Source organism: Leopardus geoffroyi, chromosome D2 (genome assembly GCF_018350155.1).
Source record: "Leopardus geoffroyi isolate Oge1 chromosome D2, O.geoffroyi_Oge1_pat1.0, whole genome shotgun sequence".
NCBI classification, from domain to species: Eukaryota; Metazoa; Chordata; class Mammalia; order Carnivora; family Felidae; genus Leopardus; species Leopardus geoffroyi.
In genome coordinates, this window is record NC_059334.1 from 35,237,882 (window position 1) to 35,261,033 (window position 23,152).

Consider the following 23,152-nt stretch of genomic DNA (forward strand, 5'->3'; position numbering starts at 1 on the left):
AAGCAGCTTGCCTAGAATCATACCCCAATGTGTGGTTTCCCAGTTCTTTACATTTTAAACTAATTGTCTTTATGATATCTAAAACTTTTTAAACTTACTAGAATTTACATTTGTAAGGATTCTAGAGATCAACATTTAATATGGGAAAATATGCATTGCTTATAAGTAATAATTTATGAATTTGTATTTTTACCTTTTTTAGTATAGTGGTTAATTATGGACAGTTTATATATTTTAAATTCTTATAATTGTACATTTGTAGAAAAATTTTCATAAGTACAAATTCAGCATGCTTGTTTTTCATATATATTTTAATTCATTTATTCAACATAATTATATAATTGAAAATATTTTACTAATGGTGATTCAGTGTGCTTCTAATCAGAAAAATTTGCATTGTGACAACTGACAGATGCTAACTTACTTTTTTCTACTGTGATTTTCTTGTAGGTTTGATGAACTTGTAAAAAAATTCAAAGTCGAATATCATGCTGGTGGTTCTACCCAGAATTCTATTAAAGTGGCACAGGTTGGTTAATTATTTTAAAAGTTACAAAGAAATAGATTCAAAATGATTCTAGATTTATGGTCATTGTACATAATTGTTCCAATGTATATTTTATTGCTACAGAATAGTTTTGTTGGTTTTGAATTGGGATTTTAGCAATCATTGTCCATCTAATCAGCAAAAATTATCTTACTTTAATTGATATTCCTTTGATTATTGGTAAGCTTAAACATGCTTTAATACGTTTATTGTTCACTTATATTTCTTCTTAATTACTTATTGAATTCATTCACTGTTTATTTTATAATTTTTAATGTGTTAATGACTTATGGAAATACTTTATATTTTATGGAAATTATCTGTTGAAAGTAATTATTATTCATACTTAAAATCTGCTTGTGGTGTATTTTACTGTGCCAAAGTTCTTAGTTTTTTAAATATAATTAAACTTTATGGCTTTTCTGAATTTTCTTTATCTTAACAAAACTTAAATTTACCCATTTATGGACAGGAATTGTGGCTCTCTTCTACTTAAAAATACTAATTTCAGTCTAGCCCTCAGTTGAAGATGTTGTTTGCTTTTCAGTTCCCCTAATATTTTGAGAGTACTTTTCCTTTCCATCTGACTGATAATCCAAATACATAATTACCAAATTATAATTTGTGTCTAGGATAACCACAGTTTTCAAAAACAGTACTTTAGAAGTACTTGCCTTTAGAAGGACAATTTCTCAGATTTTCCTTGAAAGTCAGTAATAGGAGGAACTGATTCGTTTGTACATAAAGCACATATTTATTGAGCTCCTGGTATATGTGCTAGTCATTGTGCTAGGTAACTTAAGTTCTCTTGTCTAAATTTTAAGAAAAATCTGAAAATATAGTTAGAACCTTAGAGTGGCTGATCCTGATATGGTCTTAGTTATATCTAATTCTGATATGGTCTTGTTGAATGAGGACATTGAGGTTTAATTTAGAGTGGTCTAAAAAGTATAGGCAAATACACTAGAAAGGAGTTGACAGGGATACCCACCAGGGAAAGTACTGGGTTTTGTTTTGTATTAATGTGTTTGATTGGTTGGTTCGGGATTTTTCTTTCCATTCGAGTTCTCCTTCACCCACAAAACAACTTGATTATTGATTTCCATTTTTTCTATCACTCTACATTATTAAAGAAGCACGTACTGGGCAGCAACTATAAGCCCCATAGACCTATGCTCACAATGTCTGCCAGATTCTATGAACTGGAGATCTAAAATAGGATAAAATATATGATAGGGTAAGAATTCAGGGATCATCTATTCACAGACCACTTAATTCTACATATTTTTTGATGGTATATACCATGTGAAATATATATTTTCTGTATCTATGTGTTTTATGTAATACATATTTTGAAATATTCAGTTCTTCCATTGAAATAAGAAAAACAGGGTGGATAGGATTCATAGATAATAAACTGGTAGCTTATAAGATTGAGACAAAAGTCATGGGATTTTTTTTAAGTATAGATAGTAAATAATCAAGTAGTTTGGGAAATAGGTGAACATTCAGCTAGTTGAGGTCCTTTATAACTTGATTGCATCCTAAGGTGTTATACCGTGAGTGTTAACTTAACCCCAGCTTTTCCCCTTGCTTCCTGCTGTTTGTTTTAAATGAATAAATGTGTAATGTAAACATCATGATTTAGTTGGTAGGCCCTTTTTGTTCTTTGCCCTCTGGAATAGCTGGCGTATTTATGTACGTGGAGGTACATAGTGCTTCAAGGTAACTTCCCCACACAATACCAAGGTTAGGTGAATTTCTCCTTGTCCTGTGGTTTAATAATACTTTACATGGTAGCTGTGGAAAAATATGTCAAAGGGAAATATAATGAAAGGGAGCATTAATTTGCAAAGATCAAAACTTCTATGAAAGAAGAACCAAAAGTCATACAGGGAATAAAGTTTAACATTTCACAATCAATGTAGAGCTCATTTTGATGGATCTAACCAACAACCACACTTTGACATATCCATCGATATGGCAAATCATATCAACAAGAAAATGTTCCGTTTAGTTCTTAGATACTTTGATTTGTTAAGTCCGTTAAATCATATTCTTAAAGATTTTAGTGAAACCACAGGCAACATAAAACAAGATTGTTGAGATGTCCAAATATAATTCTAGACTTTACTCATCTGTGTATTTGACAGACAGTGCAAATTTAAATTTTGGACAATTTCATTCAGTGTAATTTTTTTAAAAAATAAAATAAAAGATCTTATCTGCAAAGTGTTTTGCGCCCTTTGTATATAGCACTGCTAAAATGTGATGTGATTTGCTTACTTCTGATATTGAAGCTTTCATAGTGAACATTTTAGGGCACTTTTCAATGTTCTCAATATGTACAGGTACACTTAATGTGATTTTTGACTTTAAAGAAATGGAAGGAGATAGCCTCCTTGGACATGTGCCTAAAGAATGGCTATAATTGTTGTTGGACTTAGAAAAGATATCCTGCAGTAAAATATTTTTAAAGTGTGAGACAGGAAGAATGTCCTTGTCTAATTTGGCAATACATTGAGGATGAGAACGGAGAAAAAGATTATACTAAAACAGAAATTTTTATGCCATTTCTCCAAAAATGTTTGATGATATTTGAAGAAGCCATAAGGAGACTAGAAAAAACTTATACAACAAACAAATGTCTCATTTTTTGTGTAACATGACTGCTTCCTAACTCAAGGTGGAGAAAAAAAGTCACCACAAAAGGACAGCCAAGTTAAATAAGATACTCTCAATGTCTTTACTAAAACTGTAACTCATTTGGAATGCAACTTTGATAGCATAAATTGAAATTACTAGTGTGCTTCTGAAATGATATTTATTTTACACATGGAAAGCAAAGATAATTAATCTATCAATGCAAAAGACATGATTGATTAACAGTTGGAATACCAAAACAAGCATTTAGATTCAAAATAGATGGATGTTTTGTGGAGTTTGAAACAATTTCTTACATATCTAAGTACCTGCCATTACTAGTAATTACAATCCTAAGTATTCTGTGCTTATTGAGAGGGTATTTAGCTTGATATCATCACAGGACTGACACCAAGAATATGGACTTGATACAAGCAGAGTGGTCAAAATGAAATTTACATTTAACGATACTCAGTTTTACCACACTAAAAAGAAGGGTTCTACTCGGTACAGGGAAGTGTTATTATTGGAAAGGAGACACAAAGCATGAAACTATTTTATTTCATGGGACAAAAAGAAACATGTCATTGTTATTTTTTCTAAATACTGGTAATATTTGTTTAATCCCACTTTTTTTTCTCTTCTTTTAAAAAATCTTAGGGGGCACCTGGGTGGCCTCAGTCGGTTAAGCGTCCGACTTCAGCTCAGGTCATGATCTCGCAGTCCGTGAGTTTGAGCCCCGTGTTGGGCTCTGTGCTGACAGCTCAGAGCCAGGAGCCTGTTTCAGATTCGGTGTCTCCCTCTCTCTCTCTGACCCTCCTCTGTTCATGCTCTGTCTCTCTCTGTCTCAAAAGTAAATAAACGTTAAAAAAAATTTTTTTTTAATCTTAGTTACATTTATATATATTAAGAATATAAAATGTGGCCTATAAAATTTAAATTCCAATAGAGTTAAAAAAAAGATAAAATAAGTTGCTGAATTTATTTTATCAAAAGAAACATAATAATGATTATTATATTTTCTCACACATATTTTTTGATTAGTCCTACTTTTAATTTTTACTGATTGCCACTGTTAATTGTTCCTGTTGTTTCATTTAAATAGCACTCATGTTACAGAAAAGTAAATAATGCAGAATAATATGTTCTTTCAAATAGGTACTGTATTGGTTTACTCAGGCTGCCATAACAGTACCACAGACTGAGTGGTTATCCAAGAGATATTTATTTTCTAATAGTTCTGGAGGTGAGAAGTCCAAGACTGAGATGTCAGTAGCTTTAATTTCTTCTGACTCCTCTCTCCTGTTGCTACCTCTTCACATAATTGTAATTCTGTGCATACCCCTGGTATCTATTTGTTTGTATCTAACTTTATAAGGACAATGGTCAAATTGGATTAGGATCCATCATAAGGGCCACATGTTAACTTTTTTATCACTTTAAAGGCCCTTTCTCTAAATACAGTGCATTCTTAAATTCTGGGGCTTAGGGCTTCAACGTATGAATTTGGGGAGGACACAATTCAGTCCATGTCAAGTACTCATTTGTATGTTTTTTATTTTTGGTAGTGTACCATTTTGATTTTCTTATTTTCTTTTGTGTATGTGTTTTAGTTATTTTCTTAGTGGCTACTTTGGGGATTACAATTAACATACTAAACTTACAACAACCTAGTTTAATTACTACCAACTTAGTTTCAGTGGCATACAAACAGTCCCTTCCTTTGAAAAGTCCCTTTCCATCCTCCCCCTTTATATTGTTATTGTCAGTAATTACATCTTTATACATTGCCCATTAATATAGATTTATAATTATTTTATTCATTTGCCTTTTAATTCCTACAGGAATAAAACAGGAGTTGCAAACCAAAAGTGTGGTAATACTGGCTTTTATATTTACCTATACAGTTACCTTTACCAGTGTTCTTTATCTTTTGTTATGTCTTCAGTTTACTATCTAATGTCCTTTCATTTCAGTCTCAAGAACTCCTTTTAAGCATTTCTTGCAAGACAAGTCTACTATTAACAAACTCCTTTAGCTTTGTTTATCTGGGAGTGTCTCAATTTCTCCTTTATTCTTAAAGAATAGTTTTGCTGGATATAGAATTGTTGGTTTACATTTTTTTTAGTATTTTAAATATCATCTCACTGCTTTCTGGCCTCCGTGGTTACTGATAGTCAGCTTTTAATCTTATTTATCCACTTCTCTCTCTGTTTTTAAGATTCTTTCTTTGATAGTTTGGTCAAGTCTTAGTATGGATCTCTTTGAATTCATATTCCTTGGAGTTCATTGGGCTTCTGGATGTGTAAATTCATGTATTTCCTCAAAATTGGGAAGTTTTAGGCCATCTTATTTTTAAATATTTTATATTTGCCTCTCTCTTTCTCCTTGGATTTCCATAATACGTATGCTGGTCTGCTTGATGGTGGTGGTGGTTGTCGTCGTCTTCTTCTTCTTCTTCTTCTTCTTCTTCTTCTTCTTCTTCTTCTTGATGTTTCTGTAGAACAGGTTTTGAGCTACCAGTTTGTTCCACAGTTATTTATCATATTAAAAATTTTTTTTTGTCTGGTATGTTCATTCTTGGATTAGCATTCTAAAAACTTGCTACTCTACCTTAAGACCAGTGGCTTATTGTTTCATATTCCCACACTGGAGCTATTGGTTTTCTTAAACCTGGACTACTTAACTTACTTACCTCTTTGCAATCCTTATTTTATGCTACTGTGTACTCTCTCAAAATCTAGATCCTCACAACAGCTTAGGAGATAGACCAGATGAGTCTTCGTTTTAGTGATAAGGATTCTGATTAAATAAGATAGACAAAAATATGCCATGATAAGTATCTAGGTAAAGCAGAATTTAAAACCAGGTGTTTTAACTGGAACTTCTGATTTCTCTCCTTACTGGAGATTTTTCTCTCTTCCTTAGAAGACTTCAGTTTTGACTCATCTATATGTGTGAGGTTTTGAGTGTTTTCATAAACCCTCTCCACTTCTTCCAGTCAGCTCTAATTTTGAAAGAATTGGAGGTTGTCAGGGAAAATCAAGTATCCATCATTTTAAATGTAGTTCTGAGTAAACCAACTTGTTCTTTCATGCTTCTTAGAGACAGCAATTTTTCTTGATGTTTAGATACCTTTTTGATCCTTGGACATTTATGCTTTTTTCTGAATAATTAAATTTTTTAGAAGCCTGATGACCAGGTATATGAGGTATTCCAAAATATTTCTATGTTGTTTTCAGTTATGTAGGTTCACTTGTTTTTATGTTTCTTGCAAGTTAATTTACTGATTTTTCTAATGTTCTGTAGTCGTTAAAAGTTTGTTATTGTTCTGGGCATCTAATCAAATATTTTAAGTGTCTTCTTATCCTTTGTTAACTGAACTATAAGCAGATCATCATTAGAATTGTTGAACAACAAAACTCAACCAAGTAAATTTGAAGCTCTAATTGGCTTCTTTAAATGATTTGTGAGTTAGGCAGCATCCCATCTCACAAGTAGAGGAGAGCTCTGTTGAGCTGCAGGAAAGGAACAGTTTTTATTTTATTTTTATTTTATTTCATTTCATTTTTAAAAATTTTTAATGTTTATTTTTGAGAAACAATGCAAGTGGGGGGTGGGCAGAGAGAGAGGGGGACAGAAGATCTGAAGCAGGCTCTGTGTTGACAGCAAAGAGCCAGATGCAAGGCTTGAATTCCTGAGTTGTGAGATCATGGCCTGAGCTGAAGTCGGAGGCTTAACCAGCTGAGCCACCCAGGTTCCCCAGGATCAGTTTTTAAAGGCAGAAAAGGAATAGAAAAAAAGGAAACTATTAGGAAAGAATGTTGCCCTCCTAAGGGGAATGAAAAGGGTCTATCAGTACATTTCCCAGTGCTGACCAGGAAATTTCATATTGACTGGTTAAATGTTACATTTTTGGGGGTACGGAAACTGCAGTTAGGTTAGGTATTAAGTCTTGATTTGCTCACATGGGGCTCTTAACATAAGTGACTTCATTTTGGGCTTGTGGTTTTTCTTTTTAACAGAGTAAATTATTGCTTCTCTCTGTTATCCCCCAAAATGTTGAGGCTATCTGAATTTTTATGACTCTATTCAATAATTAAGAGTAACCATTTTTCTATTATTTTAGTACCTGCCATCTTTGTAAATAAAGCATATTTTTCTCTCATTTGAAGCAGAGATCTTTGGGATGAGTGTAATGCCCCTGATTTCGAATCCGAGAGACCACCAAGGAGCCGATACCGATGCAAACACACGAGGGTTTATTTGCAAGCTCGAGCTTGGGCTCAAGTATACCCGACACAGCGGAGCAGGGACTTGGTCCCCTAGGTTATGAGGTGTAGCAGTTTTATGGGGGCCAGTGGCCGATGAGATTGTAACACACACAGAAAGTTGTACATTCATGTCAGTCCATATGCAGGTGGCCAATTGAATTACAATTTACCGTATAGTAACTGTTTGAACTAGCCTATCACTCTGGTCAGAATTGGCGCACAAGTTTGGTGAGCAAAAGGCGGGGTTTACATTCTTTGGCGGTTAGGGGTTCTGCATTCCTAAATGAGCCAGTTTCCAGTGAGGGTGTGTTCAGCGGCTTGACTAGGGTGGGGGAGTGTCTTAAGCAATAAGTAGGTCATGTGGGGGTTATACATGAGATGGTGGGTGTAGCACAAAATGGAGTTAGTCTTGCTCTGCTTGTCCAGGGGTAGGGGATTTTTGTAAAATTCCTTGGGTCCCACATGAGATAATACTTCTTTATTTGCTGTAGTCTAAATCATTTCATGGAAACTACTAAAATTGTATATGTTCCTTACCCCTCTTTCTATTTGTCTTTCGTTAGTAGCAATGACACCTCTCATTACAGATGTTCCTTGATCACATGTATAAAACTATCAGTAATAGATCTGAATTTTTTTCTTCACATAAACATTAAACATTTAACTTGGTCTCTTCTTGAATTCTTATATCCTTACCTCTGTCTTTTAAGTCCTAACCTGGTTCTCTGATCATCAACTTTCTGGTTTTCCAGTTTCTCCTCTCGTTCCCAGTTAGATAAGCGTCCGTATTTTTATTTAGCTACTAATGAAAATTTAACCAAGTTTTGTTTAACCAAGTTTTTGTTTTGTTTTTAATTAAATTTTGAGAGAACTAAGTACCAGGATGTTTATATTTTTATACAGGATTTTACCTGGAGGAGAGAGGAGGAGTGCTTTGTTTTTTTTTTCTTTGATGCAATGTCATGTAATGAACCAGCTTTCAGAATTATGTTTTAAAGCCCAGACTACGTACATTGAGTTCCTAAAAACATTTTTTTTAAGTTTCAAAAATTACATTTGAATAAACAGAAACAAGTTGGGCCAAAAATTGTAGAGCTGGTATTTCAAGAACCATGTCGCATCTCCAACTAAGTCCCATAGTATTTAGAAATTAAAAGTGATGAAAATCAAGAGGTTCATACTTCTCTTCTTCTTAAAAAAAGCAGTTAATCTGTGTGTTTTTTTGTTTTAATATATATTTCTGATTATCTCTTTTTCTTGTGACCTATTTCACCTGAACAAACCAGTTAGAGATTAAAAGGCTTTTTACTAGACATACCTCTGGGAACCTGAGAACAGTCCAGACTGCTTGTATTTAAAAAGAAGAAATGACTTTGGAGTGATCAAAGAGAATTCTGTATTCTAATGTCTTACACCTGGAACAGTTGTAGAACCATCAATAGCACAACTGTATTTATAAATATCAGAGCAGGATGTGGCAGATGGTGATGCAACACAGAGGCTTGTCAAGCCTTATGTCATTAAAAAGGAGGTTTTTGTTGGTGCCAATTTTAAGATAAATGAATAATTTTAAGTAATTTGGTTCTTACAAAGTAAAGTTGACTATGCAAAGCGTGATTTCTCCTTGCAGTTGAAAAAACTTTAAATGTGAATTAACACCTTTTGTTGTTGAATTAGATTGTGAGAGACTTTAGTAGCTAAAATAAAGTGAAGAAAGCAGTGTTTCGTTTTCTGAAATGATATTTTTAATGGGTTTGTGACATTTTTTAAGTTACGTGAGGTTATTTATTTATCTATTTTTGATTTTTTAAAAATTTATTTAGCAACAATTTGTTTATTGGGATAGTTTCCCACTCATCTTGATTCAGGGTGGTTTTAGTGCTGCTTCCGTCTGAAGGAGCATCCTTCTGTAAGCCTTGCTTTTCTTCCTGTAGGCTGGCCAGTGGAGCAGCCAACACACAAAACTACCGTTTGTGCATAGCTAAAGATAGGTGATGATTTTGTAGAGTCCTGGGCACCTCACGTCCATGAAGTAGGAGGTGGGGATCTGCAGCAGTCACTGCTTCTTATGCTTCCTCTTTTCTTCCAGGAATGGGTACAGGAGATCCTTTTTGAGGGGCATGTTCTCTTGGGGAGGTGGTTACCACAAGAAAAGATGTCAGGTTTTTTTAATGTGAAGCAAAATGTCAGATTTTTTTAATGTGCCCCTCCCCTGCTCACACTCTGTCTCTCTCTCTCAAAAAATAAATGAACATTAAAAAAAAAATTAAAGAACAGCTTTTCTAGAGTATTTCTTTGATCTTTGGTACTTTTGATGGTGAGATACTTGAGATAATGAAGTAAAAAGCAAAATAGTCTAAATTTTAGCAAGGCATAGTGATTAGGGGTGTTGAGGATGTGCTGTGGAGTTAAGCAAAGCTGGGCAAGCAAAAACTTGGACAAGTCAGCTAACTTCTTCAAGTTTCAGTTTTTTTGTTTGTTTGTTTGTTTTGAAAAATGGGAATAATCCTAGTAATTTACAGCCTAAAAATTTTAAAAGAATAAAATTATGACTCTCATAGAAAATGAACACATGTCAACAATTTTAACTCATAATTAATGAGTAAACAGGTAAGTATAGTTGACTTAAAAGAAAATTCAAAGTCCAGAGACATGTGTGGTCTGTGAAATCAAACTACAAGTATTACAAAACTGATTTTTTGTTGGGGTGGCAGGTTTCACTTCTCTCTGGAGGATCACATTTTATTTACTGATTTAGAGACAAGAATTATTACTAAGTAATATATAATTTATGTACTTATAAAATAGCTCAAAGGTGATAAAATGTATCAACCCCATAGAATCAGATAATCTAGAAGGCTATGCTCTAAAAAAAAAAAAAAAAAAAAAAAAAAAAAAAAGCATAGGCTTCCATTAATACCTGCAATCTTTTTGATCCATTTCAAAATCTTTCACAATTTTTTTCTTTGGTGGTGCTTAACTCAATATAGTGTGTTGTTAGAAGTAAATTATAAAATATGAACAATATAACTCAGTACTTATACTGAGGGCTCAATAAATTGTAGTTATTATTACATTCTGAAAAATGTATATGGTGGGCATTTTCCATTAATTGAATTAAACTTAGGCTGTAATTCCAGCAATTTGATAAGACTGTATTTAAAGCAATAAAATATACCAGATATTCCTTCCTTCACACCTATTTATCTCACAACAACTTCTTTCAAAAATAGAAAATAATGCGGGGCGCCTGGGTGGCTCAGCCGGTTGAGCGTCCGACTTCGGCTCAGGTCACGATCTCACGGTCCGTGAGTTCGAGCCCCGAGTCAGGCTCTGTGCTGACCTCTCAGAGCCTGGAGCCTGTTTCAGATTCTGTGTCTCCCTCTCTCTCTGACCCTCCCCCGTTCATGCTCTGTCTCTCTCTGTCTCAAAAATAAATAAACGTTAAAAAAAAAAATTTAAAAAAAAAAAAGAAAATAATGCAATGGGGCCTAAAACTGGTTAGTGGATTGGTTCTTACAAGGATTAAGAAGTTGAATAAAATTTGAACTTGTTCTAAGCTCCTGAATGTTTACTTGGTTAGCTAGATTGTTTTGGTTACTGACTTGGAAATTCTTTGTTTACAGCTTGGAAGATTTGTTGGTTGATTTAAATTGATATAAGGATTGTTAATCGATAGTTAATTGAATGCAAAAGAAAAGAAATGTTAGTCTCTTGGTATTTGAGCATGGTACTTAAATAAAGATGTAGTTTAAATGCATTTTATGTTAAATATAAACACTCTAAGTTTTTATTTAAGGAAATTAATAATAAATCCCTTTGTAAAAGAATTTTTTAAAGAATGAGATAATAGTCTCTAATTATTGCACCTAAGTCAGTTTCATAAATGTTTATCTTCCATACCACATTCCTAATTCCACAGTCTTTATTCAGTAATTTTCCTCACATTTTCTTAGGTTTCCATGTCCTTATTTAAGCTAAGTAAACATCACAGAAAGCTCAGAGCATGTTGTCAAAACCAGTTTTTTATTACAATCAGCCTCTTTTTGTCCCATGGCCTAGGCCACTACAAGTATATAAAGAGTGCCTTGATGCTTCTGGATGCCAATGAATCAAGAATCACTGCAAACACCACTTTTTATCAAGTCCTGTGAACCTGTTTGTTCTGTTTAGTCTTAGAGTTAGATATTTGTTAGTCTTCACCTTCCCATGTATACTTTCCTCTGCCTAAAATGCTTTTTACCATGCCATTTTTTCTCTCATCCCTTCTAAATTTACCTGTCATTTCCAGCAATAAATGCTTTTTCTGACTTTTCATTTCCCTATGTTAGAAGTTCTTATAGGAACATATATATCTCTTTATATAGCTTAACCCAGCTAAGTCTGTACATTTGCTTGTGATATCCTGTCATTAATTTCATCTTTCCCTTTAACACCATGCAAATCATTGGTCATGGTTTTCCCCCCGTTTGTTCATTAATGGATTAATATAACCCAATCAATACTTACCATATAATGGGCAAATGAATGAATCTTTGTTCCCTTTTGTATTATTTATTTGACCTTCTGATCATGAACACTTACACCTCTAGTCAAGTAGATCCTAGATTATCCTTACTTTTACACTTTATTATCTAAATCAGAATTAGAAGTGGCACCTGGGTGCTCAGTTGGTTAAGCGCCTGACGTCGGCTCAGATTATGATCTCATGGTTCATGAGTACAAGCCTCGCATCAGTCTCTGTGCTGACAGCTCAGAGCCTGGAGCCTGCTTCAGATTCTGTGTCTCCCTCTTTCTCTGCCCCTGCCCTGCTATTGCTAAATCAGAATTAGAGCCTTTTGCTAAATAAAAACAAATCCAGAATCCTGTAAAGGAAGAGTTTATTCATAAGGATTATTTCAAGAATGGAGAAAGGAACCTTTGCAATAGGGGAATGGGAACTATTGCAATAAGGAAAATGCTACCATTGTGAGAATCTGTAAGTGTCTTAAAAGTCAGGTAGAAAAGGGGTGCTTGGGTGGTGCAGTTGGTTAAGCATCTGACTTCAGCTCAGATCGTGATCTCTAGGTCCATGGGTTCATCCCTACTTGGGACTCTGTGCTGACAGCTTGGAGCCTAGATCCTCCTTTGGATACTGTGTCTCCCTCTCTCTCTGCCCCTGCCCTGCTACTGCTAAATCAGAATTAGAGCCTTTTGCTAAATAAAAACCAGATCCAGAATCCTGTTAAGGAAGAGTTTATTCACAAAGGTTATTGTAAGAATGGGGAAAGGGACCTTTGCAATAGCGGAATGGGGACTATTGCAATAAGGAAAATGCTACCATCGTGAGAATCTGTAAGTGTCTTAAAAGTCAGGTAGAAAAGGGGCACCTGGGTGGCTCAGTTGGTTAAGTGTCTGACTTCAGCTCAGGTCGTGATCTCTAGGTCCATGGGTTTGGCCCCACTTCAGGCTCTGTGCTGAGAGCTAGGAGCCTAGACCCTGCTTTGGATGCTGTGTCTTCCTCTCTCTCTCTCTCTGCCCCTCCAGCTCCCATTCTCTCTCTCTCTCTCTCTCTCAAAAATAAATGAGCATTGAAAAAATTAAAAAAGAAAGTCAGGCAGAAAAGTTTTTCTTGTAGAAGGAAGAGGGAATATTCTAGAAAGAACCTGTTGTGTGGAAGTGGAATGAATAGATACAGGTGGGTACAGGTGGAGTGATTGGATAGTACAGAGAATGTTTTACTTTGAGATCAGCCTGTTCTTAGGAGGGGCTGTTAGGTTGTATGCTGGTTAAGAGTGGGTGTGGGTCAAAGTTCAGGGGTCTCAGGGAAGTAGAGAAGCTTTGTAACTAACCTTTGGTTAAGTCCCAGTAACAGATATTTTGTTGAGATCATTGGGTACAAATAGTTCAAGTAATCATTTTTGAACAAAGAATGGGAATTTGGAATGTCTGTGTCTAGCCTTGTCATAAGGGAAACAAGGGAGTTATCTGTGAATCTTTTCTAGTCATATGAGGAAGAATGATTCCTTGTAGTAAACTATTTCAGGAACACAAAGGGGTGGGGGATTTCTTTAACTGTCCCTGGTTACTAGGATTGTAGGGCTTGAGGTAAAGTTAACATTGAGAGAGGAAATTGGAAACATGTTTTTAATACAGTTATCTTGGTCACTTCCTCCTCCTCTTTATCTTCAGCCCTGCGCCCCACCCCACCGTGCGTTGCCCCCCCAGGGAAGAATTAGAAATCCGTATCTCTCAGATTCAGAAACCTTTAAATTATTGCTAAAATATTTAGTCCACGTAGTTGTACATTATCTTTTCCACAAAATTTTATTTTCTGTTTTTAGTCTTTCCTCAGAATGATCTTTAGAATAATTTTATCTGTATTTTGAAAAAATCCTCCTGTGGTTTGATGGGAATTTAGTACATGTTCTAAATTAATTTGGGGGTAACAGACATTTTTATGTTGTGTTTTGATCTAGTTAAATGACATTAGAATGACGTATCTCTACTGAGTCAAATGTTTTTTTAATCACCCAATAGTTTTATAATTTTTTAAAAAGATCCTCGTACGTTCATATATGTTGTAAATATCATGTAGTGTGATATCATTCTTATTCTTGTTGTTATTCCTACAACTTTAAAATGACATCTTTTTTTTTCTTTTACCATGCTTTCCAGGTGATTATTGCTGGTATAGGAAGAGATATAGTTATTTTATACTCAGATACAACATTCCTTTACTGATTCTGTTACTTTTTTAGCTAATATCTTCCTTTGAGTTTCTAGATAATTATTCATGTTCCCTGAAAATTGCATTTGTTTTTTCTTCCTTTCTTTTGTTTATCCCTTTTTCATATGCTGTTGCAGTAACAAGAATTTGAAAACTCTTTGGAGAATTGTAATTTTGATTTCTGAAGGTATGTGCTCTGTGTCAGGGAAGAATTCTTCTAATCCTGGTATTTTTACAACTTAGATTAAATGGCTGTTGAGGGGCACCTGGGTGGCTCAGTTGGTTAAGTGTCTGACTTTAGCTCAGGTCATGATCTTGCTGTTGTCAAGTTCCAGTCCTGCGTTGGGCTCTGTGCTGACAGCTCAGAGCCTGGAACCTGTTTCAGATTCTGTGACTCCTTTCTCTCTCTGTGTCCCTCCCCCACTCACACTCTGTCTCTCTCTCTCAAAAATAAATAAACATTTAAGAAAAAAAGTGACTGTTAAGTTGATTACATAATTTATTTTAGTTTTAGCTTATTGTTAAAATATAAGCATTATGATGTCAGGCGCTTTGTCAGTTTTGTTCTCTGTTGTTTACCCTCAGCATTTCCAACAATCTCTGTCACTTAGAAGACATTCATTGAACATTTTTTGAGCGATTTAGTGAATTAATAGACATAACCCTGTATAAACAAGCTGTATTTTTCTTTACTGTTTGATTATGTGATTTGTATTAATTTTATTTAATTTTTTGACGAGTCAAAACATAGCTTTTTGTTTAAACATGAATATTTCCTTTAATCTACTTATTGATATTTTTTCTTTGAATGCCATGCATTATACATTTTGACAGGCAGTATAAACAAGGCAATAAAGAGTATAGACTTTAGAAGCAAAAACCTGGATTCCAGTCCTGGTTCTTCACTTACATACTGAGTGATCTGAAACTCTTTGACTAATAGTTTCTTCACAAGTAAAATGAGAGAACTCATAACAAAGCCAGCTTTGTAGTTTAAGGGAGTTAAATATGATAATACCATAGATTACTTAGAATAGTACCTGGCACATAGTCAATAATCAAAAAAGCTTAGCTGTGTTGTTGTGCTATCATTGCTTTAGTTGTGTTTGAATTTGGTTGTGTTGTATCATAGAGTTGTAAAATCTTATTTTCTTTATGTAAAAGCAGTTGTTTCAATGATATCTAAAAACTGTGTGTGAAATCATTTCTGAGTTGTTAGACTCATCCCTAACTAATAGATATGTAAAGTAAAATGTTGGGCTGTCATGAATACCCTTTTATAAGTTGGTATTTGAGATGTTCACAGAACAGAAAATCAGTATACAAAAATCTGTTGCATTTCTATACACTAATAATGAACAATCAACAAGAGAAGTTAAAACAATCTCTTTTACAATTGCATCAACAAGAAGAAAATACTGAGGCACCTGGGTGGCTCAGTCAGTTGGGCATCATGTCATGAGTTCGGCTCAGGTCATGATCTCATGGTTTGTGAGTTCGAGTCCCGCATCAGGCTCATTGCTGTCAGCTTTAGAGCCCACTTCGGATCCTCTATCCCCACCTCTCTGCGCCCCTCCCCCAACTCTCAAAAATAAGTAAACATTAAAAAAATTTTTTTTAAGAATAAAATAGCTAGGAATAAACTTAACCAAGGAGGTGAAAGACCTATATACTGAAAAATATAAGACATTAATGAAAAAAATTGAAGAAGACACAAATGAAAGATATTCTGTGATCATGGATTGGAAAAATGAGTATTATTAACATGTCCAAACTACCTAAAGGGATCCACAGATTCAATGCAATCCCTATCAAAATCTCAATGACATTTTTTACAGAAAGAGAACAAATCATCCTGAAATTTATATGGAATCACAGAGACTCTAGGTACCCAAAGCAGTCTTGAAAACGAAAAATGAAGTTGGAGTCACCATACTCCCTGATTTCAAACTAAAATTACAAAGCTATGAAATCATAACAATATGCTGACAAAAACAGACACATAGATAAATGAAACAGGATAAGAGCCCAGAAGAAGTTTATGCATATATGGTCAGTTAGTTTACAAGAAAGAAGCCAATATACAATGAGGAAAGGACAGTCTCTTCAGTAAATAGTGCTGGGAAAACTTGACAGGCACATGCAAAAGAATAAAACTTGATGAGTATTTCATACCATACACAAAAATCAACTCAAAATGTGTTAAAGACTTGAACATAAGATTTGTAACCACAAAACTCCTAGAGGAAAATATAGGCAGTAAGCTCCTTGACTTTAGTCTTGATAATGATTTTTTGAATCTGACAGCAAAAGCAACAAAAGCAAAAATGAATGAGTGGGACTATATCAAGCCAAAAATCTTTTGCAAAGCGAAGATAGTTATTAAAATGAAAAGCAACCTACTGAATGGGAAAAAATACTTGGAAATCATATATCTGATAAGACGTTAATATCCAGAGCACATAAAGAACCCATACAACTCAGTAGCAAAAATAAAAACAAAACAACAACAAAAAAACCCTGTTTGATTTAAAAAGGGTAGAAGATTGCAGGAGACATTTTTCCAAAGTAGACATACAAATGTCCAATAAATGCATGAAAAGGTACTTAACACCACTAATCTGAGGGAAATGCAAATCAAAACCACGCTTCACATATCACCTCCCACCTGTTAAGAGTGGCTATTATCAAAAAGACTAGAAATAACAAGTGTTGGTGAGGATGTAGAGAAAAGGGAACTATTGTGCACTGTTGGCAGAAATGTAAAATAGTGCCCCCTATGAAAAGCAGTATGGAGATTATCCCAAAAATAAAAATAGAACTAGCTACATGATCCACCAATTCCACTTCTGGATATTTATCCAAAGAAGATGAAAACACTGCTTTGAAAAGTTACATAGAACCTTCATGTTCTTTGCAGCATTATTTATAAAATAGCTAAGATGTGTATACAACCTAAGTGTCCACTGATGGATGAATGGATAAATTAGACCTGTTGTATTATTCAGCCATAAAAAAGAATGAAATGTTGCTTTGTGAACAGCACTGATGGACTTCCAGGGCATTATGCTAAGTGAAGTAAGTCAAATGGAGAAAGACAAATAATATGATCTCATGTGTGGAGTCTAAAACATACACATACACAAAACCAAGCTCAATAGATACAGTAAACAAATTGGTGGTTGCCAGAGGCTGGTTAGGGGAAATGCATAAAGGGGATCAAAGGTATGGAAGTCTTATGACAGACTTCCAGTCATAAAATAAGTCATAGGGATGTAAAATACAGCTTGGTAAGTATAGGTAATAATAATATATTGCGTATTTGAAATCACTGAGTCAATTTTAAAAGTTCTAATCACAAGAAAAAATTTTGTAACTATTTATACTGGTAGACATATACTGATAGATACTAGACTTACCGTGATGATCATTTCCCAATATATACAAATTTTGAATCATTATGTTATGCAGTTAAAGCTAATAATAGTATTGTATGTCAATTATACCTCAGTAGAAAAAAAATTCTGCCTCTTACAACTTGCACTATGTCTTACTATTTCAGATTTTAAATACAAAAACTCCAAATGGCCACACAAACAAAAAAAGATTTTTATGTTCTATTGATCATGTGCTATCATAAGATATTCACCATACCTAGGAAAATAATGTCCTGAATTATTTTGTTACCTAGAACAGTGGACAAATTAGCTCATTTCTGAGGTTTAAGCCAAAGGTTTGAATTTTGCTTAACACATTCTGTGATAATGAAGTAGAAATTTAAAAACATTTCTAGGATATACTCACTTAAGATCATCATTAAGCCATAGAATTCACTTGATAGTATCCATGACAAACTGTATAGGAAAATTGCAAAATTTTCCTGTGATTCCACTGAAGGAGAAATTATAAGTATATATTTTAACAAGTCCTTACAGCAGAGCTTTTTTTTTTTTTTTGTAACTGTACTTTTGATTAGGCTTTTGAATGTAATAGCTTATTGATAAAAATCTTGACTAGTGAATGAATTGTGCATCTTTTAAAGTATTTAGGGTTTGTCTTAAATGTTGGGAAATTGCTCTTCATTCTTCATCGATATAGCCTGGGTTTTATAGTATAATATCAAATTTTGTAATCTATAATAATGAATTATCTAATTCAGAGTGTGTGATATTACTTTTCCAAGTTCTAGTATTTGCCTTGCACTCGTCTTTAACTGTGAGAAGGTGAGGTAAAATATTAGCTTCCTATCCACTACCCTGTGCATTACTGCCCAGAGGTGACCAAATACTCAAAACCCCCATCTCCCTTTTCTTGTCTCTCCTTTTCCCCCTCAGAGGCATTGTTGCCTTCTAATTAGAGTCAGTGACTTCCTATTTTCTAGTTTTACTCCTTTAGCAGTCAAGAGTCCCATTCCATCATTGGCATGTTTAAGACAATGTATTCACATTGATTTTTAAACTTATTTAAATATGTACCTGTTTAATATTTATATTATTATGAAATGAAAGTCCTGGTTGTTAATAGAATTTGAAATAATTGCAAATGTAAGGTAGGCTAAGATACTTATCTCTGGTTTTGAAATTAAACTCTGGGCATGTTTGGACCTAAAGATAGATATGTGCACATGTACATATAGTACGTTGTAAGGCGAAGTGAAGAATTGGCCTAAGGAACCCTATTACATTCTTTGCTTCTTTTTGAATCCCTCACATAAAAAGCAATATGCATATTTACAATATGTATATAGTGATATAATTTTTGGCCCATTTTCATAGGTTTTACCTGGTAGTAATTGTTTTTCATTCCATCATGGACCAGAATTTTCTTCTTTCTTCAGAAGTCTCTACATGAAAATTAGCAGCTATGCAGCAGACTTGAAATAAGGGAAAGGAGATTGGTTGAATGGGTGGATGTTAGCTAACTATTGAGAAACTCTATTCTTGGTAGGAGTAGCAGGTGGGTTGTAGATGGTGTGTAGTTAAGTTAAAAAAACTTTGCCATTTACTATTTCTGTATTTAGAAGTGATTTAACAACATGTAATAGAAACTGAAAATATTGAGAATTTTAGAAATTAGAGGTCTGACAAAATAAGAGAAACTTAGATTTGATTTTATAAAAGCAATGACAATTCAGTCATTTATGAATATGGCATACCATTTATGCAGATATGAAGAATTACAATAATATGTTTTATTAAATAGATCAGATTACTTTTCAGTTCTGTTAAAAATAGTAATTATTCAGGGGCGCCTGGGTGGCGCAGTCGGTTAAGCGTCCGACTTCAGCCAGGTCACGATCTCGTGGTCCGTGAGTTCGAGCCCCGCGTCGGGTTCTGGGCTGATGGCTCAGAGCCTGGAGCCTGTTTCCGATTCTGTGTCTCCCTCTCTCTCTGCCCCTCCCCCGTTCATGCTCTGTCTCTCTCTGTCCCAAAAATAAATAAACGTTGAAAAAAAAAATTAAAAAAAAAAAAGTAATTATTCATATTTATTGACCACTAGGGGTTTGTGCTTTGTGTAATAGTTGTTACCTATTCTATATTAAAAATCAAATGAAATATTCTTTAGGTAGATTAGCATAAGTAACATAGGAAACTAATATTTGAAATGTGTGAGTTATTTAAAAATACTGGGGAAATGAAAAGTAATATCTCTGTGAAGCATTTATATAAATGTGTCATGTGCCTTAAATGATGAAAAATTTTAACTTTAAATATGTAGAGCATTTCTTTAAATTATTTAAAATGGGTCATTTTCCCATCCCAAAACTTACAGATTTAATCCTAGCCTGAGGAAAATTTTACTAAATGTGAAAGATCATAGTCAGTAATAATGTAGTTAGTGTTGCAATTTTTTTTAAAGCAGGAACTGTCAATTCTTAACCATCTCCCTTAGGTCCGTGAGAGATGAATCTTAATTTTGTAGTCATATTGGCTGTGAGTAATGTATAGAACTTGGGACATGTACAAAGCTTCTGATTTCATGGGACTTTTATATTTTAGAGAAGCTGTGTAGTAGGAAGCTGTTGGGCTCCTTTATAGGAAATTAAACCTGGCATCTCAAAAGTTGTGGCAAAAAAAAAAAAAAAAAAAGTTGTGGCAGATTTACATTTTATCCTTACACTATCATATATGTAGGAGTTCTTAAAATTTTAACTGGTTTTAATTGTTAAACTTATAACATTGAAAGTAAAGAAAGGAAAAATGGCAATAATCACTTTTTTGTTTTCTTCAGTTGTATCTGAGACAGTGTGTGTATTTGTGTAGTTCCACAATTTTATATTTGGCGGAGAAAACATGTTGCTTTTTTTTTTAAGTAAATTTAATTCACGGCATATAGTTTTACAGAGCCATCAAAACACAATCTTAGGGAAAATAATGTAAAGACTAAGTACAATATATTTCTTGACTCTGGTGCTTAGTTCTGGGAAGCATATAATTAAAATATATGACAGATTTCTTACTTGCTACATGTGACCTTGGACAAATTTACATAGCCTTCCTGTGCTTCACTTTGCTCATTTGTACACTGTAAAATGTATACTGTACATTTGGGGCAGTGTGGGTAAAGTATAAAATAAGGGTATGAATAGTAGGTACTTGTAGGTAAAGTACTAGCACATAAAAACTTTGTCATGATAGATGTTGATGTTATTAGATTTCAGTGTTATCATCATCAAAGATTATATGATTTAATTCCTGAATATTTTCACAAAATATTTATATGAAGTAGGTAGTGTATATTGATAAATTGTACTGGACAAAGCCAGTTTCAAAATAGTCCTGTATTCATATTTCCAGAGACTTCTAAAGTTATTTTTAGTTGTATATTTATTAAATTGCTGCTCTGCCTACTGTGACTTCTCAGAAGCACATATTATGGGTTGAATTTTAGATGTCAACATATGTTCATCTTGGATTGAAATGTGTGTTATCATTTCTTAAAAGTCAAAATTCTCAGTCCTTTCCATCATCCTTTTAATTAGTGGTAAAAGCTTGTCTTCAAGAATATTAAGTAAATTTTTTTACTTAATTTCATAAAACTATTGTATTTGTATTTTCCAAAATGTGATATTACGTTTTGGTTATTTAAACTATGTTCACACATTCTTCTACATTCTTTCATTTAGAAGGTGGAGCCTAATTTCCCTTCTTTTGAATATGGGCCAGATTTAGTGACTTGCTTCTAACAGATAGAAAGTGTAGCTATGATGGTGTGCTATTTCTGAGGTTAGATCATGAAGGGCGTTGTTACTTTCATAGTATTTTCTTTTGGAACGCCCATAGAGTCAACCACCATGTTATGAAGCCTATGGAAAGGCCCATGGAGGGAGGAGCTAAAGTTTCCCACCTCCAACCAGCACCAAATGCTAGTCCTATGAAAGAGCCAACCCTAGTCAAATTTTCAGATGATTGGAATTCTGTCCAATTTATTCACTGCAGCCTAATGAGATACACTGAGCCAGCACTGCTCTGCTAAACCACTCTCAAAATCCTGAGCCATAAAAGCTATGTAAGATTATATATCTACTATGTTTGGCAGCAACAGATAGCTAATAGGCACAAAATGCAAAATTTTAAGTGAGTATATAGTGAAAAGTAGAGGTTTTTTTCCTTTGTCCATACTCTACTTGCCCAGTTCATTTCATAATACATGATTCCTGTAACAAGCTTTTTGTATATGCTTCGAAAAATATTCTGTTCCTTTACATCTATGTGTGTCTCTATTAATCTGTGTTTTATGTATATATTAAGCTACATAAGTAGTTTTATATCTTGTGGGTTTTTTTTCTTACTATGTATTAGAGATTGCTCCATATCAGTACAAAATAGATCTGGCTAATTCTTTTTAATGGCTATAATGGTCCATTCTGTGACAGCATTATCATTTGTTTAATGAATCCCCTATGTTTGGACATTTAGATGGCTTACAAAGATGCTTCAGTGAGTGCTTTAATATACATGTCATTTTCCATTTGTGTAAGTATAGCTTTATCATCAATTCTTAGAAATAGAATGGAAATAGAATTGCTGCCTGAAGTTGCTAACTTTATCCATGTAAAAATTTTACCAATTACTATTTCCACTAGAACTAAATGAAAAAAAAAAAAACATTTAATACATCCTTACAAATTCAGAATATTTTTCAGAATGTTCTTTATCAGTGATATGTGAAAAATAATATCCCATTGAAACTTTACATTTACATTTCTATGGATGAAATGAAGTACTTGGATGGAGTGAACTATTGTCCAAGAGAAATAAATTGCCAAAACCAACTCTAAAAAGAGATGAAAAATCTGAATGGAATATACCCATACAAGAAACAGAGCAGGTTATAAAAGAACTTTCTCTCTACAAGAGTTATAGTCCTAGTTAGTTTCATTGGAAAAAATTCTGACAGATAATTCTGAGACAATTCTAAATAATTTGAATTATTAAATAAATGAATAGAAAGAAAAATAAGTGAGCATAAAATTAAAAGAATGGATTAATTCTATTTGTGAATATTGTAAAAATTTCAAAATATTTGGAAATGGAATCTAGTACTGCATTAATAATAGTGACCCATTTGGGAAGTAGGGCTTATTCTGGAATGCAAGGATGGTTCAGTAATATAAAATCTATTATTTTGGCCATATATCAATAAACATAGGAGAAATGGAATCTTAGGATGCTAAAATAGCATCTGTTGATGATAATAGATCTAGGATTCTTTAACATGATAGAATTTATCTCTCTTAATTCCAATGCCAGCATTATATTTTACAAATAAAATGGGGAAATAATACTATCTTTGTTGATTCTTTGGTGGAAAACCCCAGTGGAATGAAATGAAAAGTTATAAACAGAGAATCAATAAGTTAGTTGGATTTAAAATTAAAGTATTGAGACACCGAAGTTAATAGATTGTATATACAAACTGTAAACCTCATTCACAATAGCAAACAAAAGATGAAATTCCTTTTGGATAGCTATTATT

The 23,152-nt window shown here is 33.7% G+C and overlaps 1 protein-coding gene and 1 pseudogene across 4 annotated transcripts in view; one reads left to right on the top strand and one right to left on the bottom strand.

Moving 5' to 3' along the window:
• ADK (adenosine kinase) overlaps positions 1–23,152 on the top strand; it is a 529,136-nt gene that overhangs the window by 168,072 nt on the left and 337,912 nt on the right. For all 4 annotated transcript variants that reach the window (XM_045439672.1, XM_045439675.1, XM_045439674.1 and 1 more), the window contains one exon: positions 451–529. In XM_045439672.1, the coding sequence (XP_045295628.1) occupies positions 451–529 (79 nt within the window). The remainder of the gene's footprint in view (positions 1–450; positions 530–23,152) is intronic.
• LOC123577414 lies at positions 9,285–9,637 on the bottom strand (annotated as a pseudogene).